This window comes from Schistocerca serialis, chromosome 1 (assembly GCF_023864345.2).
Source record: "Schistocerca serialis cubense isolate TAMUIC-IGC-003099 chromosome 1, iqSchSeri2.2, whole genome shotgun sequence".
In the NCBI taxonomy this organism is placed as follows: domain Eukaryota; kingdom Metazoa; phylum Arthropoda; class Insecta; order Orthoptera; family Acrididae; genus Schistocerca; species Schistocerca serialis.
Window position 1 is genome coordinate 1,196,391,075 of NC_064638.1, and position 13,121 is coordinate 1,196,404,195.

The 13,121-nt window shown below is 42.1% G+C and overlaps 1 protein-coding gene across 1 annotated transcript in view; it reads left to right on the forward strand.

The window, feature by feature from the left end:
- LOC126456526 (uncharacterized) overlaps positions 1-13,121 on the forward strand; it is a 427,095-nt gene that overhangs the window by 346,525 nt on the left and 67,449 nt on the right. Inside the window, exons 6-7 of the mRNA XM_050092278.1 lie at positions 3,586-3,883; positions 5,754-6,019. Coding sequence (XP_049948235.1) covers positions 3,586-3,883; positions 5,754-6,019 — 564 coding nt within the window. The remainder of the gene's footprint in view (positions 1-3,585; positions 3,884-5,753; positions 6,020-13,121) is intronic.

A 13,121-nucleotide genomic window follows, 5' to 3' on the forward strand; every position in this document is an offset into this window, starting at 1 on the left:
GCTTCGTCGTAAAACGACTGTTCACTGATTTATTCGTATTGCATGCAGGTTATATAGTGAATTAAAACAAACTGGATAGAGAAAAAGGAGTACGTGGGGGGGGGGGGGGGGGGGGGCAGTCGTAATAGACAATAAAATGATTTATTTCTTTAAATTGCCCTGTCAGCACAGCTTCACACTTTCACCACGTGAACAGAGCGTAAAGTGAATGTCATCCGACTAATATCAGGTGTCAGTCGGCCCAGGCTCTCCTGCAGCTTAAGAAAAACTTCACAAGCTATCCACGAACGAAAATCTAAAGAAATAAATAATTTTATTGTCTATAATTCCTGCCCCTCCCCTTTTGTACTCCTTTTTCTCTTTCCAGTTTTTTTTTTTTTAAATTCACTATATAGCCTGAATGCAATACGAATAAATGAGCCGACCGAGGTGGCCGAGCGGTTCTAGGCGCTTCAGTCTGGAACCGAGCGACCGCTACGGTCGCAGGTTCGAATCCTGCCTAGGGCATGGATGTGTGTGATGTCCTTAGGTTAGTTAGGTTTACGTAGTTCTAAGTTCTATGGGACTGATGACCTCAGATGTTGAGTCCCATAGTGCTCAGAGCCATTTGAACCATTTTAAATCAGTGAACAGTCGTTTATACGGCAGTGATTCATTCCTGATCATCACTTGTGATAGAAAACCGTGTATGTAGATCGGTCAATACTTCTTCATTAGGAACTGAATTTAATAATATGATGTGAACCGGTCTTAAGGTTTCGATGCTAGATGTTTAACGAGTTCTTTATTACTTAATTCCAGATTTTGAATATGACCGATTATCAGCTGTGAACTCGTGGGTATTCTTGCAGTGACAAAGTTCTATAAATGTTTTATAATTTTGTGTATCTATTTAGAGAGGTCATTATTGTTACTTTATTTTATTTGTAGATCAAATATTACAGAAACTAGTCAGCCACCACATATTTCGTGCAACTGTAACAGTAAAAGTAAATGCTTCTTCAAATATATTTTCTTTACCATTATCTCTCTATACGAATGCCGTCGATTTTTTAATACATATTTTCGGCCACAAATTTTTCTCCGTAAGATATAAGTCTAATTTTAATTACAATAATGAGTATGTGTGCACGAATAGTTTCTAGTAAGAGCCAAGACAGTGCACTATAGCAAAATAGATTTCTTACTATCCTCACAAAACGCAAATGAAAAGTAACGAACTTGCAGGAGAATAATAATGTTTTAGATATTTTTCGAATAGATCTGCAGCGTAACTGAGCATCTTTTGTCATATATAGGGTGGTCCATTGATAGTGACCGGGCCAAATATCTCACAAAATAAGTATCAAACGAAAAAACTACAAAGAACGAAACTCGTCTAGCTTGAAGGGGGAAACCAGATGGCGCTATGGTTGGCCCTCTAGATAGCGCTGCCATAGGTCAAACGGATATCAACTGCGTTTTTTAAATGGGTAAATAGGAACCCCCATTTTTATTACATATTCGTGTAGTACGTAAAGAAATATCAATATTTTAGTTGGACCGCTTCTTTCGCTTTGTGATAGATGGCGCTGTAATAGTCACAAACGTATAAGTACGTGGTATCACGTAACATTCCACCAGTGCGGACGGTATTTGCTTCGTGATACATTACCCGTGTTGAAATGCACCGTTTACCAATTGCGGAAAAGGTCGATTTCGTGTTGATGTATGGCTATTGTGATCAAAATGCCCAAAGAGCGTGTGCTATGTATACTGCTCGGTATCCCGGACGACATCATCCAAGTGTCCGGACCGTTCGCCGCATAGTTACGTTATTTAAGGAAAAAGGAAGTGTTCAGCCAAATGTGAAATGTCAACCACGACCTGCAACAAATGATGATGCCCAAGTAGGTGTTTTAGCTGCTGTTGTGGCTAATCCGCACATCAGTAGCAGACAAATTGCGCGAGAATCGGGAATCTCGAAAACGTCGGTATTGAGAAGGCTACATCAACATCGATTGCACGCGAACCATATTTCTACGCATCAGTAATTGCATGGCGATGACTTTGAACGTCGTGTACAGTTCTGCCACTGGGTACAAGACAAATTACGGAACGATGACAGATTTCTTGCACGCGTTCCATTTAGCGACGAAGCGTAATTCACCAACAGCGGTAACGTAAACCGGCATAATATGGACTATTGGGCAACGGAAAATCCACGATGGCTGCAACAAGTGGAACATCAGCGACCTTGACGAGTTAATGTAAGGTCCGGCATTATGGGAGAAAGATTAATTGGTCCCCATTTTATCGATGGCAATCTAAATGGTGCAATGTATGCTCATTTCCTACGTAATGTTCCACCGATGTTACTACAAGATGTTTTACTGCATGACAGAATGGCGATGTACTTCCAACATGATGGATGTCCGGCACATAGCTCGCATGCGGTTGAAGCGGTATTGAATAGCATATTTCATGATGGGTGGAATGAGCGTCGAAGCAGCATACCATGGGCCGCACGTTCACCGGATCTGACGTCCCAGGATTTCTTTCTGTGGGGAAATTTGAAGGATATTTGCTATCATGATCCACCGAAAACGCCTGACAACATGCGTCAGCGCATTGTCAATGCATGTGCGAACATTACGGAAGGCGAACTACTCGCTGTTGAGAGGAATGTCGTTACACGTATTGCAAAACGCATTGAGGCTGACGGGCATCATTTTCAGCATTTGTTGCATTAATGTGGAATTTACAGGTAATCACGCTGTAAGAGCATGCGTTCTCAGAAATGATAAGTTCACAAAGGTACATGTATCACATTGTAACAACCGAAATAAAATGTTCAAACGTATCTACGGTCTGTAGTTTAATTTTAAAAAACCTACCTGTTACCACCTGTTCGCCTAAAATTGTGAGCCATATATTTGTAACAATTACAGCGCCATCTTTCACAAAGCGAACAAAGTGGTCCAAGTAAAACATTCATATTTTTTTACGTTCTACACGAATATGTAATAAAAATGGGGCTTCCTATTTAAAAAAACGCAGTTGATATCCGTTTGACCTATGGCAGCGCCATCTAGCGAGCCAACCATAGCGCCAACTGGTTTGCCCCTTTAAGCTACACGAGTTCCGTTCTTTGCAGGTTTTTCGTTTGATGCTTATTTCGTGAGATATTTGGGGGGGGGGGGGGGGTAGTATTTGTGGACGGTGAAACAGAAATTGTGTCTGCTGCGTTTCATCTAGTCTTTGTCTTCTTCACACGTCAAGGTAATGAAATAAATTTCCCATTTTCTGACGTTTCATGAAGACCGAAAAAACACCTCTTGTTTCTGTCAAGCTAATGACGCAATACATTCATTGAGGCACGGTTATTCTGAAGCACAATGTGAAGGCAGAAGGCATTGCCTGCGTTGTCAGCAGCCCCCTCATCTGTTGACATTGAGTGTAACAAGTGCTGGTGAGCGAGATGTTGACTGGCGCCAGTAGTATATCCAGGAGTGCATGCTTTCCACCTGTGACGCACAGTGATCTTTCGCTGACGCTAACTATGACAGGTGTTTGTGAGTAAGGCGGTGTGCCTGGTGCCGACAGGAGATCCAAGCGCGGACGCCGTCGGCGTGCGGCTCTCGCCGGCCGTCGCTGACGCCGCTGGGCCTGCTGACGCGGCCGTGCGCCGCCACGCTGCAGCGCCGCCTGTCGGAGGCCCTGCTCGACCCCAGTCAGCGCACCAGCCCGCACGCCAGGGACCGGCCGCGCATCCAGCGCATCGCTTCAGAGCTCGACTGGCGGCCTGTCGGGCTAGCCGCCGGTAATCACTCCACTCCTCAGTTTTCCGCAGATTTGTGTATACAGGGTGTTCAGAAGTTAGCATTACAGTTGAAACCTGGTGGTAAGGGGCAGGCAGGATTTGGTTACGATTGTGGACGGGGCTGCAATCAATTACTGCTGGCTGCCTTTTACAGTTACACACATTTATTTTTAAAACAGTAATTCCAGACTCAACAATAAAAAAATACCACACGTTATTAATGAAAGAATAAACAACTGTGTAAATAATAGTGCTTCAATGTGTTACAATTTAGCAAATCACCATACAATACAGATACAGATAATCTCTAAAAAAAAAAAAAAAAAAGCCACTGTGATCACGGCTGAAGGCCTTACACTCCAAGAATGGCAATATATTAAGAATTTTTAAGAACTCGCTGCAGTTACAACATACAGGTATTGAAATATTAAAAAGTAAGTGGCCACAAACACAGCAGAATGTATCAGAGGCCAGGAATGGCCGGTAACTGGAGAGTTAGCGGCCGCCGGGCAGGGAAAATACCGCTGGTTGTACTTAACAAATTGTAACAAGCTGAGGAAAGCTAAACAGATCCGCTTTCCCCAAGCACTCCACTCGCTGCTCTTCGCCTCGGCGACACTACGAGCTGCAATACGAAACCAAGTAGGAAAATCGCGAGATGTCACAATGGGTGAGGTTTCTCTACTTGAAATGAAATGCACTCATCTTAAAGCCTGCATGATATAGTTTATGACGGGATCGTGCACCCTCGTGACCACAGCCATTACATTATAAAGTTTGCCGATACTGTAATTCTGTCAGAGGTAGCGAAGGACTTAAAAGAGCAGTTGAAAGGAATAGGTTATACCTAGGAAAGTGACTATAAGACAAATATTAACAAAAGTGAAAGAAGGGTGATGCAATGTAGTCGAATTAAACATTGTGATTCTAGTAAAAGAGACATTAAAAGTACCAGACGAGTTCTGCTACGTGGACATCAAAATAACTGGTAAGAGCCGAAGAGTGCAGACTGGAAATAGCAACTATTTCTGGAGAAGAGAAATCTGATAACACCTAACATCAATGTAATTTTTTTAAAGTATTTGGACCATAGCCTTCTATGTAAGTGAGAAGTTGACGATAAGGTGTTCAGAGAAAAAAAGAATACAACCTTGTGTGGTAGTATAGAAGAATGATGAAGTTAGATAGGTAGATAGAATAACAGATGAGGAGACGAAACTGCCTGGCAGATTAAAACTGTGTGCCGGACCGAGACTCGAACTCGGGACCTTTCCCCTTCGCGGGCAAGTGCTCTACCATCTGAGCTACCCAAGCACGACTCACGCCCCGTCCCCACAGCTTTATTTCTGCCAGTATCTCGCCTCCTACCTTCCAAACTTTTCAGAAGCTAGGTCCCGAGTTCGAGTCTTGGTCCGGCACACAGTTTTAATCTGCCAGGAAGTTTCATATCAGCGCACACGCCGCTGCAGAGTGAAAATCTCATTCTAGATGAGGAGATGCAGAATGGAACTCAGCTCAGAAGAAATTTATGGCACAACTTCACTAAAAGAAGGGAGCAAATAATAAGCACCAAGGAATTGTCAGTTTGTTACTGGAAAAAGTGAGAGCGGTAAGGGTAAGGCTTCAGTCCAGTAAGAAAGGTTGAGTGGATGTAGGTAGCGGTTGTTATACAGAGAAGCTTGCGCGGTATAGACTATCATGGAGAGCCACATAAAACTTCTTCTCAGAGTCAAGACCACAACAACATCCACAAATGGAAAGGTGTTAGGGAAGCGTGATAATGCTGGTACACCATGAACTGTCTGTGAAGAGTAGATGCAGGCGGTCTCTGCAGAAGCAATATGCCGGCCCCTTAGAAGAACAGACAGTTTCTGCTACGGAAAGAGACAGACCTGGCTGGGTGTGCTGCAGTGTCAGTTTCCTAGCTGAAGCACTGTGCGTGTGCCTGCAGGCCTGGAGCGCGGCGGCCGCGCGCACGCGGCGTCTTGCAACACGCTGCGGGTGCCGGACAGCGAGGCGTCGCCGCTGACGCTGCAGCCGGTGGCCGCCCCCGCCCCCACGTCCGCCCCCACTCCACGTGTCACCGTGAGGGCCGCGCCGGCCGCCTCCTGCGGCCCGGCCAACCTCTTCCTGCAGAGGGTGTTCGGCGCCGGCGCAGCCGCCGGGACCGGCGGCGCAGACAAGGAGGTCTCGCTCAAGAGGGCCGCCGCTATACAGGTGACTCACCTCATCACACTCCTCGTCATCACCATCATCATCATCACCATCAACTGCTGCTGCTATTAACTGACGTCTACTGCTGGATGACCCTATCTAGTATTCTGCAAGCATTACAGTTCTATTTTGGATCTGCATCTCTTGTCTTTCTTTCCGTGTCTGCAATTGACTTATACTATATAGATTTCCGCCTTTTTGCAAACACACTGTACATCCCGTTTTTCCTTTTTGCCCAAAGATGTTTCAGCACCTCTGTGCCATCACCAGTGGGTTTTTGTTCCAATGGTTCAACATGGCTCTGAGCGCTATGGGACTTAACATCTGAGCTCATCAGTCCCCTAGAACTTAGAACTACTTAAACCCAACTAACCTTAGGACATCACACACATCCATGCCCGAGGCAGAATTCGAACCAGCGACCGTAGCAGTCGTGCGGTTCCAGACTGTAGCGCCTAGAACCGCTCGGCCACTCTGGCCGGCGGGTTTTTGTTTATTGAAAACTGTACATGTTTTAGGTTGTAACTGATTTAACAAAGTGAGGCCTAAAGAAAGTTTTTGTTACGTTTTGCTTCGTACCATGATTTTACATTATATGGTTCTGCATGACCACTGTATGGTGTCCTACACCGATAGCTGGTCATCTACAAACCAAATGATGTAAATGTGAAATTCGAACTTTCTTTAGTCCTCTCTTTGTTAGACCATTTACAATCTAAAGTATGTTCACTTTTTACAGTTTTCAATAAACAAAAACCCGTTGATGATGGCACAGAGGTGGTGAAACTTGTTGGGGTTAAAAGGGCAAACAAGGTGTTTGCAAGAAAAGGCGGAAATCTATATCCTACAATTATAGTCCTCACTTACACACATCCACCTTGTGAAGCCTGAGATTCTCCAGGGGTACAGAATTTTCAAATAACTTAATGGAATGCAGGCAGGTAACACATTCGACAACCGCCGATTTTTCGATTTTTCAACAGAGATACACCTTGTCATTTTCATGGTACAAGGAAGCACTGTGCAAGGGAATTTGAAACCTCGGTTTGCAGAGCACACACACACACACACACACACACACACACACACACACACACACACACACTAACGACAACACAAAACCAAAGATGATCTACTCAAAAGTTATCGACAAGGAGTGAGGCATCAGTACACAACCAACGAGTGAGCTATCAGTAACTCTGTCCCTCTGCTTTTATTGTTGTTATTATTATTATTTATTTTTTCAAGGGAGAGAGCAGCTTACACGCTTAATTTAAGGAAAAACCTTCATCTCTTTTTATATGGTCACTCGCTAATTCAGTGCAACTACTTCCTTAACAACACTATCCGAATAGCTGGAGTGCATGCCAGATTCTTTGCGTTATGTTTCGTATGATGAGCGCTGCTACTAAAGCAGTGTTCTGCAGTAGTGGACTTGCTCGGCTGTTGTAAGCATGTGTGACGCTTACGCTCAGTACACCGCTGCTACACGGTCCCGATACTCCAACCAATAAACGACATGCCACAGGCGCGAGGAATACGATAGATATCCGCCTTACGCAGGTCAAGATCAACCTTTACGGTTCCTATAAGTGCCTTAATCATAGATGGTGGTCGAAAAACAAGTTTCACATCATGTTTCCGCAAAATACGACGAATGCTGTTGGAAATGCTTCCCGCGTAAGGCAAAAAGGCCGTAGACTTAGAGGCCACCTCGATACCAACACCACATGCAAGGTTGATAGATAAGGCAACGCGCGTCTGATCTGCCTTTCACTGTAAACATTCTGACGAAGTGTGACTTCAAGATGGGCTAACTCAGCTGACAAACTCTCAGCATCCGATATGACGTGGGCGCTGTGAACCAGGGTACGAAGTACCACCTCACGTTGGGCCGGATGGTCACAGCTAACGGCCTGCAGATACGAGTCGGTTTGAGTTCGCTTCCTATAAAAAGTGTGTCCCAACATACCATCAACCTTCCTTCCTACCAACACGTGAAGGAACGGAAGTCAGCCATTCTTTTGCACCTCCATCATGAAACAAATATTCGGGTGGATTCAATTAAGATTCTCTAAAAAGCCACTTAAACGCTCATTACCATGACGCTACACAACAGAAATACCGTCTACATATCTGAAAAAATTCGCAAGTTTCAATGCCGTCGACTCCAAAACAGCTTCCTCAGAGTCTTTCATAAACAAATTGGCAATACTAGCTGACAGCAGCCTTCCCGCTGCAACTCTATACGTCTGTTTGGACTACTAGCTATAGAATAAAAAGTAAGCGTAAGTCAACACATACCGAAATACGTTCGTCAAATCAACACCAAACCTAACTCCAATTAACCGAAACGAGTCATAAGAACGCTAGTGACGGGAGAGACCACATCGAAACTCACTAAAATATGACAGTCATCCAGACAGAATCCCTCTAATAATCGTAAGAAATCCGCCGAGTTCTTAATGTGATGCTCACGCCGACCTACTGGTGGGCTCAATGGAGTAAGAAGATGTGTTGCTACACGATATGTTAGAGCACTGATGTTACTCACCATCTGCCTAAAAGGAACACAATCCTTGTTGATCTGTAGAACATATGATCTAGGGACGACGCCACAATATGAGTTAAGACTTGTTAGCTTTTCTCTCAACACATTTTGTAGGGTTAACATCGATACTAGAATACGTTGGATCAGCTCTTCCTTGCTGCTTTTGTGCCTTCAAAATGACAGAGTGTGCGCCTCCGAAAGATCGGCGGTTGTGGAAGACGTCACCCAGCTGCATTCCCGTAACTTATCTGAACATGAACCTTGGTTCTACAAGTTTTGGAATGCAATCTACTGCCGTAAACTGGAAATTAATCATGGCATGTAAATATTGCTCAAACGGTATAAATTCAAATTAATAACGCAAGGAAAAAACTAGACTTATTATTATATACTATTCGACTGTACAAAAAACTTCACGGCCATTATGACTGGGTACAGACACCACTGTATTTCATCACATGACGGAATTGGTGCTATGTGCAAGCGTGGGCGGCTGCTGTAATGTCGGCACACGCGACAATCTCCTGCTGAATTCCTCTTTGTATCCCGTAGGAGTGGACTTGTGGGTCGGCGGATAATATTGTCAAAATATTTAACTCTATTTTGCTGATTGCTGGATAATTTTAGAATGTTGTTAATGCTGTCTTTCGCCGTTCTCAACACTGGCTCTCTATTTACTTTTTGGCACCCAGAAAGTGATTTAATAAAACATGGAACCAGTAATTAGAGATCCTAGTGCCCACTTTATCTGAGAATGTTATTATAGCTGCAGCTTATAGCTCTGAGGAATTAGGAGATTGTCCGGGATTTCTAATCAAAAACGGTTTTCCAAAATAGTTGAGTATATTCTGAAATTCACTGATAAAAAACACAAGTATCCCTACAACCTAACTAACAGAGCAGTTCAGAGTCTAATGCGCTGATGCAACTATAAATGTCCGAATTAAATGTTAAAAAGAATGCTCGCCATAATTTGATGAAAATATTTCATCAAACGCCACGCTAAATATTTGGTAGAATGTCTGTCCCGCGACGGCACGTGAAAATACGACAACACGCAAACTGAAGCTAGATAATGAAAATCATCCCAGAATCAACACTTCACATGAAATGTTTTCATGGTTCCGCGTATCTCTAGTAACTTAATACGGCACCCGAGGCTGTTTGTAGCAGTGACACTGATGCGACGCGACTCCCGACACAGATGGCGTGTCATTCAGCGTCTGGAGAGAACTGGGGCCTTCTTTCCTCGCGCAGCGTTCTTATATATAAAGCCGCGGTGCGGACGGCTAAGGGAACGCCTGATCTTTTCGGCTCTCCCGACTAGCCGCTGGGATAGTAACGCACCACTTCAAGTTACATAATAATTTATAGCTTCTTTTGCTGATGGCCGAAGAAGCTCTTAATTTAAACGTGCATTCAGCACGCAGGTAAGTATTGATAATAAAATTTTGATGTGGCTAAGTTAAATATTCTGGGCGAGAGAATTAATTAATATCGCTATAATTTTATAGGTATTCAAAAGAAACTTTACACATCTTCATAGTCATAGCGGACCTCCAACCTATTTAAATCTAAACATCCTAGCCTTATTTATTAGCCCACTTAATCTATCTTGCTTCCTTCAGTTTTGAGATGAAAACCAGAAAATCATGAATTTCCACTAAAATCTTAATTTGTGAAATCCAAAGTACTGGTTTTATTAAATAATTATGAAAGATGAATCTAAATATAAATTTTGAAGTGTCTAGCTCTTTTCTGTTGCGCCAATGATTTTTTTAGAAAAACGTCCAAATTTCGAAAATGACTTAAGTTATCGTACTGATATTCAACACACATTAATTTAGTATTATTCCTGACATGCTAGAAAAGTTTTAGGTCATTTGCTTGATTTTTAAGGTATTGCGCAACATTTATGACGTCAGAGCTAGTTACAGCAGACTGGCTGGCACACAATGGAAACAGGTGTGAATTTACTACAGCGTGAGTAGGCTGCTTCCCTACATCACCCTCTACTTAAATTTTTTGTTTATGAATGTTAATGAATGAAAAAAAATTTAATTACAAAAAGGGAAGCAAGAGTACAGTTTAACTCCCTATGAAAAATCAAAATTGGAATATAAACCTGTAGAAACATTAAAGAAAACTGATTACCTACATTAATTATTTAAATTGTAGGCATGTTCACTGCCTTTTAACCAATGTCATTACTCAAAATTTTAAGCAAAGTCAATGAAATATTTTGGCATACATTTTGCCTTAGACAAACAAACACATACAAATTAAAAATTATGAAAATCTTAGATCCATTAAATACATTAAATACATCTTTACATACACAAATTCAAAGAAAATAACATGATACATAAACAGATGATTATCTCTTAGCAGTCTTTTCTAAACCTGAAAGAAAGTTCACAAATAATTTTTACACACGTGGTTGTAGCCGCTTTGGCTGGCGTCCTACACTTCCATTCACAAGGGTAGAGGAGGGGAAGTTGCTATGGTGTGCGTCCTTCACGTTCTCTCTAAATTACATGGGGGAAAGGGGAGGGGTCACTGTGAGTTGTGTCCAAGTCACTCCACGCTTTCACGCAGCTACCAGGCTGCCATTATCTGGTTTGTCCTGTAGAACAAACAAAAAGAGTGCCTCAGACTCTGTTCACTTAATATCTAAGGGTGGGTCACAATGAAATGGGGATATATACATTTTATCTTCCAATATTTTGTTGGAACAAAGTTAACAGAACTTTTTTAATTTTACTCTCACGGTTACTTAACTGTCATAAAATCGGTAAACAAATGGCTCAAAACGCCGTTAGTCACGTACTGGAGAAAATTTATGCTCCTAAGGCATACAATCATAAATCATATTTAATCTGAATTTATTATTTCTGGGCCGAAACACTGAAACAATGCTCGGTACATTCCTGATACATTTGCATTTTAAGCACTTAACTGACTCATCTTTGATTACTTTATTCTTAGAGATAGTATGAGTATGATTAGTGGTTGTTTTCTCAGCTTCTTTGAACATGTGAGTAACTTTTGGTAACAGTACAGTTGTGAGTGTTCAAAACACATTACGTTTAGTTGACTACTAAATCCACTTATTGGTCCTCTGCTGTTGTCAGTTCCACATCTGCAATAGGTACTTACTTACTTTGAAGTGTATTTATGCTGAGCTAAACTAATATTTCACGTCTGTCAGTATGTTATTTATTTACTTTGCTAGTGTATGTACTTATTTAAAACTCACTCTATTAATATTTAAAGCATAGGATAGCACATTTCTTTCATATTCATAGTGTATTGCAGCTGATTAGTTTGCTCACGTGGCAATCCATTTCCACTCGATCGGACGCTGAAACCTCAGGTAGTGTCTCTCAGACCTACCACTAAAGTGCATCAAGTAATTATGGACGAGCGTAATGCTAAATTCCTTAAACCTATAGGACACCATGAGCTGCTCTGTCTCATTTAACATAAGGGTACCTATGGTCGCATTCACGCCTCCAACTCATAACCTCAATACCTGTAGGTGTATCCTGTCACACACTACACTAAAATAATGGCCAGCTCCAACCTTATAAATACTTCAGGGACGTGTCCTTCACGTCTCAACCACAAACACTGCTCAATTCTATTACACTGCCTTTCCTTGCTACACCAGGTGAGTTTATCCTTACAACTTATCTGCATATTTTTCATAACACTAAGCAATCTCTTTTACTATTTCTTAGTTAGCTCTAATGTATACACTAGGTTTCACTACCACTTCAGATCCTGCTTGTACATGAATTCATATATCTTTTTAAATTACTGTTTGTGGACCATTTCCAATACAACAACACTTTGTACTTACTATATTACCAGGGTATTATACATACTTGTTACTCAAATACATTTTATATCTTAATTACGTCATACTTCTCTATTGTTCGTCACTATTAGGTTTGTCACATTAGGTATTTTTTTCACTAATCGGTAAATAGAATGGTTACATAACTCATGGCTTGATAGCTATGACAGAAAATTTTCATATCTGGAAAGAAGAGGTCGAAAATTTTGTGGATAGGAAAGATGAAGAATGAGTGAGACCTGAAAGGGAAAGAAGATCTCACACAGCTGGGACTGCACAGCTGCCACACTGTGTAGAGGTTACAGAACAACCTCCTCCCTACAGCATTCATTAGCTTAATGCTGTAAAGAAGAGTTAGAAATTTTAGGTGGATAGAAAAGATGAAGAGTGAGTGAGACCTGAAAAGGAAAGAAGATCTCACACAGCTGGGACTGCACAGCTGCCACACTGTGTAGAGGTTACAGAACAACCTCCTCCCTACAGCATTCATTGGTTTAATGCTGTATTGATAACCATACCGGAAAATTTAATGTGTTGGAAAGAAGACGTCGAAATTTTTGTAGATCGGAAAGATGAAGAGTTTGTGAGACCTGAAAAGGAAAGAAGATCTCACACAGCCGGGACTGCACAGCTGCCACACTGTGTAGAGGTTACAGAACAACCTCCTCCCTACAGCATTCATTCACTACCTA